Below are 13,030 nucleotides of genomic sequence, written 5' to 3'. Positions count from 1 at the left end.
AGATAATTACCTCTTCTGAAGAGTCCATCATGTGTTCTCCTTCGCTACCAGCAACTGCTTGGAGGAGGGGTGGAACCGCGTACGCGATTACAGAAGGCTTGTATCATGTGGATGCAACAACAGTGGTGTTGTCATTACTTAGAATTCCTCATGGGGGTGACAGAAACTACGCACTATAGCTATAAAGATATTAAACCAATTATTGGCAACCAGGTAGTTAGCTGGCGATTTTGTTCTGCTTCCTCCTAAGTTTATTTAGTTCATGTGTGCATTCCTTTACAGAAAACTTTGCACAGACAGTCCTAATGTGTTAAAAAGTGATTTAAAAACATGACTTTTACTCAGTTGTATTATTGTTTTCATAATCAAAGAGAAGTTTTTAGTGTAACGTGAACCAAAAAACTGGTGTAACTTGTTAACTATCTGTTCCCGGGCCTTTGGAGTAACTAGTAAGTCTGAACTGTAGCTAGTAAGCTAGTTAGCCAGATGCTTGCATCTTATGTTAGGGCAAATACATTGAACACACTGTTTAGTCTTTTAGTCTTCAGATTGGCTCGCAGTTGAATGGTGTGCAGGGAAATATTTGACCTAAATGCTGTAAAACGTTGCAGCTTTACGCAATTATATGGGATTCACATCCATATTTTATCTCAATTCTACAGAGATACAGCTTAAACATACAAAACAAACAGCCAGTTATTCTTTTTTAAGCACATACCCAAATATACATTCCTGCTGACTCATCATGAATCAAAACGCTGCCGTGGCCTCCAAAGGAAACAGTGACCGCAGGAGCCACAGTGCTTTTTCTTCTGAGCAGATCAATATCATTGTAATGAATTGTACTCAAACACACACAAGTATTTTTCATTATTTCCATTCCCGTGTTGCTTTTTGAAGTGTAACAGTGTCTACCAGAGAGCTAATTTATCTGCTCTAATGGGAAGAAACCCCCAACACAGAAACATGTTCAATGTTCTCCACTGATTTGAGTGATTTGAGTGGGTTTGTGCAAGGTTAAAAGGAAAGAGTCGGAGAGGCATTGGTGTGTGTCTGAGAGAGAGAGAGAGAGAGAGAGAGAGAAAGAGAGAGAGTGTGTGTCATGTGCAGAATCAGCAAAGTGTGTGTATGTGCAGGTGTTTTCACAGGTGTGTGTGTGTGTGTGTGTGTGTGTGTGTGTGTGTGTGTTAGAGGAGGCCCGAAGAGATGTAGCAGCAGTTCCCTGCTTCTTTCCGTTGCTTCCTTAAAAAATCAATTCCAGCTGCTGCAGAGCTTCTTTCTGCTCCTCCTGTCCTTTCTCTTTCGCCCTCTTACAATTTCTCCTCTCTCTCCTTTCATCCATATTCATTCTCTCTGTCCTTGATTTTGACAAAAATATCCTGAAACAGCCAGAAAAACAATATGTAACAACATTACATAACATTTTCTTCTACAAACAAAAAGAGCATCAGTTAGTGTTTTAGTCATTGATCTCAAAGACAAAAGTGCAACTGGAAGCCAGTTTACAGCAATCATGTGTATTGAACATGGCACTGATCATATCTATGCCTCAGGAAAACTACATGTAGACCTGATGGTTTTCTTCCTGAAGGTAGAAACACAAGTCTATGAAAATACCTATACAGGCTTTTCACATTTTGTTGCAAACTGAACAACAGATCCCACTGAACTTTTTAAAGGAGTAGGCTACTCCACTGATTTAGCGTTGCATTCCTATAACATACTCCGACTCATGATGGACAGTTTAAAACAACAAGTATTAACGTTGATGCAGCAGGACCAGATATTTCCTCTTTTTTATTCCACACATTCCTCTGCTTTGTCAAAATCAACATTACCCACAACGTAGTCTGGATCAACATTTCCCGGATAATGTTTGGACGATGTGTGTTGACGTTGTCTAACTCCGATCTCTTTGGGATTCAACCAACTTCAAGCTAGCAAGCTACACGCTGAAAATTATTTGAAGAAAATTTGGATCGTGCAACAAGGCAGGCCTGCTTGGTACTTTCAGGGAATGACTGTAAAGATTTACAAAGAATAAGTGTACAGCATTCACAATGTAACTGGGACGTTTTGGGACCTATTGGCGGGGATTGCTATGGACGAAGTGCACACAGTGATACACTGGTAAGAGCAAATTACATTTAACCATGTATCTAGCTAATTTAAATAGCTCATATTACTGTATTGTGTGAACAGTTAACTTCATTTAATATTGTATGTGGCGTTTTCTTTTGCAGGGTGCAAATGTTCCACCACAACAAGACCGTCTCTGTGACCGGAGCGATTATGATTGGTTTAAAGAAAAGTGTTTTTTTTTCTCCTATCCTGAAATGTATGTGTGGAGGAGCCACACCTTATTTTGCAGCTCTGTGGAGATAGTTCTGGGAATGCGAGACTACCCAAAATGCAACTAGACCATTTGCAGTTCACAAAACTTGACAGTCTGACCCTGATTGCGACCTATACTTTATTAGACCCATCTTGCACAGTCTGCCATGCAATGAACTTGTAAGATTGTTTTTATTTGCATTCTGTATTTACCTTTAGAGACATTTTACTAACAACAAACTAAAATTGTTTCTAAATAGACCCCAATCTTACTTTTTTGTTTTCAATTCAATTCAATTCAATTTTATTTATAATATCAAATCATAACAAGTTATCTCAAAACACTTTACTTTACTATAGAGTAGGTTTAGACCACACTCTATAATATACAAAGACCCAACAATTCCAGGGATTCACAAGACACACAAGAGCAAGCATTTAGTGCAACATTGGTGAGGAAAAACTCTTTTAGGCAGAAACCTTGAGTGGTGAGGAAAACTTCCTCAGACAGACCAAGGCTCTTGGTGGGCAGTTCTCTGCCTAATTTTCACATGTACAACAGCATCTGATGGAAACCCACATTAATTCTTATTTTCTCATCTGGAAATTTGGCTAAAATGTGTGCTGAATTTTGATGGAAGCTTGTTTTAACTTTCTGTTGCTGCGATTTCTGACTTTGCTGAGTAACAGTTGCTACAGAAATCCTCCATTTAAATAGACCTTAAAAAACAACAATAAAAATATGTGGCAACATGTTTGACTGTGTGTCTATTTAAATCTGACTTTTGCTGCTGCCTAAGAGTCAAGTCCCACTGCAGGCTGCTTCTTGATCAAAGATCAGAGGTCACAAAAGCTTCCTCGTTAATCTGTGTCCAAATGTTTTTGACAGGCAGCAGGAAATTGGACCTAGGGGAATATTGGAAGACAGTTGCTGCACAATGTAGCACATCAAGGTGAGAAGAAAAGTCAGCGGGGGATAATTTATGAATCAGTAGGATGTGGTAATGGCAGATAGATTCACAGACATGACCTGGATGATGGAGCAATATACGTTTTACTATTTGAATAAATTGTAACTGACAAATGTAATTTTTTTTTCTTTCTTGCATTTATCAAGCTATTTAAGAGGCAATTTAGATCCCAATGAAGTCCATTCTTTCTATGCACGCACGCACACACGCACGCACGCACGCACGCACGCACGCACGCACACACGCGCGCACACACACACACACACACACACACACACACACACACACACACACACACACACACACACACACACACACACACAGTAATGTGTATTGGCAACATACATCTTCATTAGTGTCCGGTCATATCTCTGTTCTTCTCACACTTTGTGCCTTCAGTTTCTTTGTTTCCCCTCATGAATGTTAAAATCGTTCTGAGTATTAACACTCTGTCATATTTAGACATAATTACCGAGAGACGCTCAGAGGATTGTTTAGTCATTTTCCAGTAAATCATGGTTATACTTGCTTAACCTCACAAAGGAAACATTCTTCAGAGAGAGAGAGAGAGAGAGAGAAAGAAAGACAGAGAGAGACAGAGACAGACAGACAGACAGACAGAGAGGCCCAAAATGACAAATAAGTCTCTTTTTACATTTTATTGTAATGACTAAAATTTATGGCAACAATTTTTCCAGACTGATGCGGAGTGTAAAGGCAGATAGCTCGGACACAAAATGAAAGAAGATCTCTGTAAATATGATCTTTCAAATGATCTGATGACAAAAACCTCTAAAACATAATGTAAAAGTCCATATATATTGAAAAATACCCTTCATTTTATTGCCGTGGTCCACTGTCAATCCCTATTTTAATACTTTCTCAAGCAATTTCCCCAACTTAATAATTTTCCATGGAGAATGCATTAAAATTCATTCAACCATTGATGAGATATTTGATTTAAAACTACAAATGTCAACCCAGATGTAAAATTACTGTCAGGGTTCAATAAAATTATTACAATTAATCCTGAGGGGAGCACATATTTCTTTACTAAATTTCATGCCAATCCATCTAATAGCTGCAAAGACATTTCATTCCAAACCACACGTCAAGCTGTTGGTGGTTCTGGAGGAAAGGTCATGGGATCTCCAAAGTCAGTAGCATTCATCACTTGGAAACCGTGAATTGTGTATATATATATATATATATTGAAAATATATATATATATATATATATATATATATATATATATATGTATGTATGTATATCCAATAATCCAATCATTTCCCACTAGAATTGAATTTCTGACAGAGGGGAGAAAGCTCTTAGAAAACAGATTTTAGATATCATAAAGGGAAACTCAGGAACATACAACTATTAAATTAATTTAAATAAACATAAAACTGCAGAATGAACTAAACATATCCAAATCATTATGAGTTATCTGCAGGAGTAGGGGCTTGGTTGACCTCAGTATTTCTAACTAGTATTTCTGAAAGAGAGGCAGCTTACCTGATAGATCCAACAGGTAAAGAGCTATCATGCTGCAAAATACTTTGATAATAACATTTGTAGTTGCTCCATTATTGATCTTCCAGCAATTCAAAATGCAAATAAGCTCCTGTAAAAAAAAAAAAAAAAAAAATATATATATATATATTTTCCAATTTTGGAATTGGAAAATGAGTTTTGAAAGTTATTGTTATTGAAGAACAACTCTATCAGCCCCATTCCATTATTTATATTCCAGTTTTTTTGCTTTTTGGCCTTTCCCCTGTAAATATTCAGCTCACGCTGTTCGTCTGAATGTTTTGACATCTCACTCCTGAGTTGTTTTGCCTTCGAGACAGAGTGATTTGATAACAATCACAATGACCCCGGTGAATAAGTTCAAGTAGTTTGATGAAATCTGTTACATTCAGTCATTCTTCTCCACTGCCTCTTTGTTTTTATGAAGACCTCCTCGGATACTGTTTAATCAGAAGCGGCTGTATTTAGCAGCCATTTATCAACACAATGCTGTCTCCTACTGTTCACACATTTCCTCTTTATCCCAGTAAAATGTCGTGAACTGAGTTTAGATTTCTCTTGGATCGGGTCTTTACTCAGTCATCCAAAGGCTAACTAGCTAATTAGATCTCAGGCTACCGCTGTGTTTGCCCTCAGGAAGGCAGCGGCTTACTGTATTACCAGGGAGTGAGTGCAGATTTTTGGGCAATGAATGTTTGACTGTGTGTAAGTCTGTGTCAACGTGTACATGAATGCCTTCCTGCATGGATAGCACTGTGAACTACAACCGATATACATGTAGTTTAATTAACAATTCTCTGAAAGTTTTAACAAAAACTAAACATGATCATCTGGCAGATATGTTGTAGTGGATTACATTATATTGTATAGGTTTACCTAATAAAGTGGCCAGGGAGCTTAATATAATAGTCAAATGACTTAGTTGCTTACAGTATTTTTCCGGTGGACCTGGGAGATGATAATCAGTGAAGTGGACAAAACCATAATGTGCACCATTCTATGTAGCTTCTGCCAAACTCATTTATGAGCAACATCATATAATGTTTTACAGTGTGGGTTAGCATATATGCAAAACATAGCCACATTTATGTTTTTGCCACAACAACATCATCTACTGTACTTTAAATTATAACAACAAATAATTTAGTTAATGCTTGTTTGTAAACTGAGGTTGAATTGGATGTTGTTCAGTCAGTTTATTAATCATAATGATGTAATAATAATCCATTCTAGAATTAAAACTCAGGTCTAGAATTTAGAGCTCCATCATGATGCGTGAGTGTGTTCACATTCTCTCTCTTGACTGAAAAAACTTGTTTAGACTCATGAGATAACCCCCAAACTGAGAAAAAGCTCTCATATTTAGAAAATCAAGATGAGCGAGCTAGGCAAATCACACAAGTCAAACTTAGTGTTTAATGATCTCCGTCTGGAGGGAGAATTTTGCGATGCAGTCATCAAAGTCGAGGACTTCGAATTTCAAATCCACAGGATCGTCCTCTGTAAATGCAGCCCGTACTTCCTGTAAGTTAGTTATTTGATATCACAGGGAAACTGATGCATTTATATTGTTCAAATGAGCCAGTTGACAACAGTAAATAATGAGAGCGTCTAAGAGACCGACCAATCACAATACGTAATGAGTTAAATTGTTTCATGGAGCATTTGTGATAAAACAACGTTGACATATAGAAGACAGGATATTAAACAGCTGATGGACACCTAAATCAAAATACAGAACATATTTTAAAGGATAATTAAAATTTCAAGTTTAGTAATGGTGCAGGTCTCCTGTCACATAGTCAGTATAGTTTCAGATATCATGTGAAATTTGTCACTTATCATTCAAAACTCAATGCTATACTTTACCTCATTCCAGATGTCAGGAAAGACCCTAAATGTACCCATACTAATATAATATGTGTGCCATTCAGTGCATTGGGTTAATCAGTGCTGTGGTTTAAAGATGTGTGTATATTGGGAAAGACCCTTTGTATCAACCATATTTCACTGTAGCTGCTGTTTTGAAAAGTGCTACAATAAGTTTTTAGTATTGTTCTCAGTGTGAATATGAGAAGAAAAAGCTGAATTTGGTTCATTTTCAATCCTATGCTGTGATTTCAACTTGACCCACAGAGCTCTCTTCAGACGTTGGTCAACCCCAGACAAAAAGGTCTTTGACATACCCGGCCTATCTCCTGACATGATGCAGCTCATCATTGAGTTTGCATACACCGGCTCTGTTTCTGTGACAGAGGACAACGCACAGGAGCTGCTGCTTGCAGCCGATCAGCTCAATGTAATGGACATTGTGCAAATTGGCTGTGAATTCCTGGGGGAGCAGCTATGCCCAAAGAACTGCATCGGCATTTTTCAGTTCACCAACATTTGTTTCTCCTCCGAACTGCAGCACAAGGCCTACCGCTGTATTATTGATCACTTTGAGGAGGTTGTTTTCTCTGAAGAGTTCCTGCAGCTCTCTGTGCAGGAACTCACTGACATCCTTGATAGAGACGACCTCAATGTGAGAAAAGAGAGTGCTGTGTATGAGTCCATCCTTCGCTGGATCACCCACGTGCCTGAAAAACGAAAAGGACACATCACTGTACTCTTGTCTAAGGTACTGTATGAACTTTCTGTCACTACATTTAGTTTATATTTACATCTTCAGCATTTGGCTGACTGCAACCATAATCAATACTGTAAGGCCACCTGCGCACTATTATTGGCTGGGGACTTTACACCCAGTGCCCACAGGCTAATGCCCAGAAACATCCTGAACACAGCAAAATAAAGAGAAAATACAGGCAGAGGGCATTGGCTCTGCAGATATAGACACTGTCAACACACATTTAGTGGTTCAAGTAATGATTGCTAGGGGATTGTTTTTGTAGTCTATACATGTATTTGAAGTCTATGCATTGTATTTCTTTAAAGATCCCATGACATGGTGGTCTTTGGATGCTTTTATATAGACCTTAGTGGTCCCCTAATACTGTATCTGAAGTCTCTTTCCCGAAATTCAGCCTTGGTGCAGAATTACAGCCACTAGAGCCACAATGTGTTTTTCTTAGTATGTGCCATTTCTGTGTCTGTAACTATTGAGGAGGAGAGAGGGGGGGCAAGGTAGAGAGTGGTGGTGTGGCCTTGATCAACTGCCACTTTGCTCGTTTGAAAGCCGTGATGTCTCTCTCTCATGGGCGGGCCAAATTCTCTGGGCGGGCAAAGCAGAGGCAGAGCAGGATACTCAGGGCTCGGTTTACACCTATCGCCATTTCTAGCCACTGGGGGACCATAGGCAGGCTGGGGGAACTCATATTAATGTTAAAAAACCTCATAAAGTGACATTTTCATGCCATGGGATCTTTAAGAAAATCCTACTCGTTCTGCCTACTCAAAACTTTGGTAGGCAGGATAAAAGGGTGAATTTCAGTCTCAGTTAAAATAATTGTAAAATGGCAACAGAGGTCTTGACACTGGACTCAAGTACAACAGTTAAATACAAAAAATATGTCCTGTTTTTTTCTGTGTAGGTCCGGCTGGCCTTGACAGGTATGGACTACATGAGGATTAACGTTATGTCCAATCAGCTGGTCAATAGCAACACTGAGTGTCATCTTATGGTCAAAGAAGCCATTGAGACCATATGTCACAACACAACATCCTCTGTGTCTGGGCTCTGCAACCCTCTCTCTCGTCCTCGCCTGCCTAATGCCATCATGTTGGCCATTGGAGGCTGGAGTGGCGGTGATCCGACTAACGGCATTGAAGCATACGATATCCGCGCTGACTACTGGATCAATGTGACGAACGATCACGAGCGTCCTCGCGCCTATCACGGCACTGCTTTCCTTAATGGGAATGTCTACTGTGTTGGTGGCTTTGACAGGGTGGAGCATTTTAACAGTGTGCGCCGGTTTGACCTGAGCACACACTTCTGGCATGAGGTGGCCTCTATGTACTACCGCCGCTGCTATGTGAGCGTCACTGTGCTGAACGGGTGCATTTATGCCATGGGAGGTTATGATGGGCATACACGACTTAACACTGCAGAGCGCTACAAGCCCGAGAACAACCAATGGAGTCTTATTGCACCCATGACAGAGCACAGGAGCGACGCCAGCTGCACAACACTCCACAACAAGGTGGGAATAAATCAGAGAGTAACAGAGAGTATGCTAGTGACTGGAACATTGCTGATTTGATTTTTTTTACCTGTTTGAAACAAGACCGTAATGATCACACTGGAGAGAGAACCAAACTGTAAGATAAAAGTTGAGTTTCACAATTAGTTTTTGACCTTTTGCATTTGTGTTGAAGTAAATTGAATATATGTCCATATAGTCTCAGACTAAAGGTCCTCAGCAACCTATATCTGAAGAATTTATGATTTGTGCATTGAAGTGTTGACAGTAGGATTAACCAGTGTTGGGAGTAACGCGTTACAAAAGTAACGCAATTACAGTAATGTATTCCTTTTTGCTGTAACGCAGTAATATAACGCATTACTAATTAAATTTCGGTAATATTATTACCCGTTACAATCTCAGTAACGCGAGTTACAACACATTTTAACGCAACATTTTTTAAGAATTTCCCAGCACCGCAAAGCATTTGTTAACAGGAAAAAAAAGCCGTGAGTATTATTTCATAACATCTGTGTCCCAACAGGTGACGGTACGTCAGCGCGGACAGCAGTGTGTCCGAGCCGCTGAGAGATTTAAACATGTCGGGAATTAATGTTTAGGCTTGCTTACACGTGAATCATTGCAGTTTATCAGCCGTGGAGAGTAACTATGCCTGTAGTGGAATGGCTTGACGACCAAAAACGCTTGTCTTTTACTGTGACCATTTACTGTTCAATATGTTTCTCTCATGAACGGTAATAATTATTACAGATGCAGTTTTACAAACAAGAAAGTGAGCAACTTAGCTTGACGGACATGTTGCATCCATAGACAGTATTTGTTGCATCAACAACATGCATAACAGTTGCATCTCAGTAAGCTAGCAAGAGTACACAAGGTACACAACCGACAACTTCCGTGTAGGCTACTTCAAAATAAAAGCACTTCCTGTGACGGTTCGCAGTAAAACTAAATTACTGTTAAACAAATAAGGTTGTGGACCTTTTCACATATCAGCTGTAAATCAAGTACTGTAAATAATGTAAATAGGGAGTTTTAATCACACCATAATTGACAATTTCCTTTAGACTGTTTTAAACTAACATGAATTTCTTATTCAAGTGCTTTAAACAAACATTTTACAACAATGCCGTAGTATACTTCAATACAACTGTAAGGTACTTTTAATTGAGTATTTTCATTTTCTCCTACTTGCCTATTGTACATTTTACTTATCTGTTTTTTATAGCTTTAGTTACTTTGCATATTCATATTAATTATACAAAATATTATGAATAATCTGTGATGTATTAAAGTGGATAAAGATGAGACTTTATTGATCCAGTGGTGAAATTCACAAGCTAGCTGCCAAGTCAAACTTCCGCTGTTATTTTGGTGAAAGTAACTCAAAAGTAATGCAAAAGTAGTGTAACACATTACAATTCAGAGACAGTAATATTGTAATATAACTAATTACTCTCAAATGACAGTAACTAGTAATCTATAATGTATTACATTTTGGAAGTAACTTGCCCAACACTGGGATTAACCCTATACTATAGTACATTTGTGTGAGGATGGTGTGGAAAATTCAACATGTTAAACATTTATGGAACTATTTAATACATGTATGGCAAATTTATCTGTCCAATTTATTTTTCAGTTAGAAGATTAGATTCTTTAATAGATGCTGGGTCTCAGCTGTAATTCACTAATTATCTTGCTATAGTGTAGGAATCTTGATGTATTATGTATTACCAGTTGAAGCTAAGAGAAGTGTTAAATTACTCCTGTTAATGCCCCTCCTGTTCTCCCCAGGTTTACATTTGTGGCGGTTTCAATGGGAACGAGTGCCTGCAAACAGCTGAATGTTACAGCCCAGAGACCAACCAGTGGACAATAATCGGCCCAATGAACTGCCGGCGCAGTGGAATTGGTGTCATTGCATACGCAGACCATGTCTATGCAGTAAGTACATGAAACACTGCTGACGCTTATATAACTCACAAACTGTAATGTGTAAAGAGATTTGGTTGCCTGTTTTTTTTTTTTTTAACTCAGAGAAACTTTGTGTTCTTTGTTGCGACTGTGTTGAGAAACTTGTTCAACCTCCATTTCAACTTTATTTTACTTTTCCTCCCAAAGGTTGGTGGCTTTGATGGCAACACCCGTCTACGCAGCGCTGAGGCCTACAACCCCCAGACCAACACCTGGCTCGAAGTGTCCTCCATGTTGACCCCCCGCAGCAACTTTGGCATCGAAGTGCTCGATGATCAGCTCTTTGCTGTCGGGGGCTTCAATGGCTACACCACCTCCTATAACGTCGAGTCCTATGACGCAACCACTGATGAGTGGTCTGAGGCCTGTGACATGGAGATTTTCCGCAGCGCCCTGAGCTGCTGTGTGGTGTACGGACTCCCCAACATGGCCGATTACGTTGTCCCTCGTGACGCCCTGCTGCGTTTACATGCAGAAGATGAGACTGTGGAGTCTGTGGAGTCAGGAGAGTCCGTCTAACAGAGTACTGCCCTGTGCCACCATCCATCCTGGCAAGACTTTAACGTAAAGTAATGGAATAAATGTCCACATGCATCCAACTGCTGTTACTCCAGTGTTTCCTTTAACTTATCAGTTTGTGTGAGTTTGAAAGTTGTATGCTATGTGAGGAGGGTGCTGTGTCTAACCTGCAGACACAGGGATTGCAACAATAACCCCTCAGTATGATAAAATGTCCCGCACCCTACCTGCGCCCAGTTGTCCCCCATAAAATCAAGGATAGGCTCAATGTTGTTAGCAGGCTCATTTTTTAACGTGGAAAAGTGTTTATTTTATGAGGTAACCAAACTACAAAATGAAATGTTATCTGGTATGCAAGTCTGTCTGTCTGTGAGCCAGGCCTTAGTTTTGTCATTTTCAATCACCATATATGGTTGCTACGCAGCAGTCGAGTACTGGTCAACAGCTAACTAACTAGTGGACAGCAAACAGTAGTCAGAACCCCTAAGTTATAGGCTACTTTAAATACGTTATTAATATTTTAATCACCTTAATCAGGATCCATGAGAATTCAGAGTTGAGCAGGAGCTTGTTCTGTCTGTAAACTTTTAACGTTAGCTAACTTTAGTTGGCCAAGTCCTGATAAAAAGAGAATTACTATCTCACCCTACTTTTTACCCATATGCTTTTGGAATATCTAAAAAGTTGCACTCCTTTAATGTAATTGAAATTGTGTGTTTTGTCTAATATAATATGTCTAATATCAGTTGTCACCTCATTTCATTAGTCTTTTGTAGCACCGGTTGGGTATACATATCCCCCTTGAAAGGAGCAGTGACCTCCCTAGAAAAGTGCTAAGGGGCCAGTTTGACCTCCTCCCGGACAACCCCGGCTCAAACACATAATAGTGCATCACTGACTGACACAGAGAGAGATAAATCAGAGTGGGGAACTAAAAGAAATATGGAAGGAAAAAAGAACAGAGTGATGCAGAAAGAAAGAGGGAGAGAATATAAGTTGGTGATGTTACATGACTTTCTGGCTGATGTCAAGGACTGGATGTTCCACAATCTCCTCCAACTAAATTTGGACAAAACTGGGATTATTCAGGGGGAAGAAAAGCTTGAATGACTTCATTCTGTCCTTCTCTATTTTGCCGCATGCCGCATTTCTCCCTTCGCTTAATCGCTCACTTCCTCTCTTTCCCTCCTTTCTATTCTCCCTTTTTTGTCTTTCTCTTTATCTCACAGACAAAGCATTTGTTGCTTGTTTTTGGGCAGAGTCACCTTGAGTGTGTTGTCTTGTCTTGTGTTTTTTTGGACAGTGTAGTATGAATGTGTACATAGTGGACATACATTGATATGTATTTGTTTTTATATCAGCGGAGGGGAATAAACCATTTTCCTCTTCATTCACTTAAAGCATGACTGGACTCTTTATTTTGGTGTGTTGGTGTTTGTGGTGATGTGCCTCAGAAAGTGTAACATTTCTCAGTTTATCTCTGAAAGTAATGGCTTTTTGGATTTCACACTTTCACACTCTGTCATAAATTTTTTTTTTCCAATTACA

The 13,030-nt window shown here is 39.3% G+C and overlaps 1 protein-coding gene across 2 annotated transcripts; it reads left to right on the top strand.

Moving 5' to 3' along the window:
- The first annotated feature begins 6,151 nt into the window (after positions 1–6,151).
- On the top strand, positions 6,152–11,550 carry LOC114568297 (kelch-like protein 10). Of its 2 annotated transcripts, XM_028597829.1 has the most exons (6): positions 6,152–6,362; positions 6,975–7,137; positions 7,249–7,458; positions 8,372–8,983; positions 10,784–10,933; positions 11,111–11,550. In XM_028597829.1, the coding sequence occupies exons 1-6, from the start codon at positions 6,214–6,216 to the stop codon at positions 11,480–11,482; spliced, it is 1,656 nt and encodes a 551-aa protein (XP_028453630.1). In that variant the 5' UTR covers positions 6,152–6,213; the 3' UTR covers positions 11,483–11,550. The 2 variants fall into 2 exon arrangements, with proteins under 2 accessions (XP_028453630.1, XP_028453629.1); XM_028597828.1 differs by having other exon boundaries at positions 6,975–7,458.
- Positions 11,551–13,030: the final 1,480 nt, after the last annotated feature.

This window comes from Perca flavescens, chromosome 14 (genome assembly GCF_004354835.1).
Source record: "Perca flavescens isolate YP-PL-M2 chromosome 14, PFLA_1.0, whole genome shotgun sequence".
Classification (NCBI taxonomy): Eukaryota; Metazoa; Chordata; class Actinopteri; order Perciformes; family Percidae; genus Perca; species Perca flavescens.
Note: the sequence above shows the minus strand (reverse complement) of the source record. Positions and strands in the feature narration are given on the sequence as shown.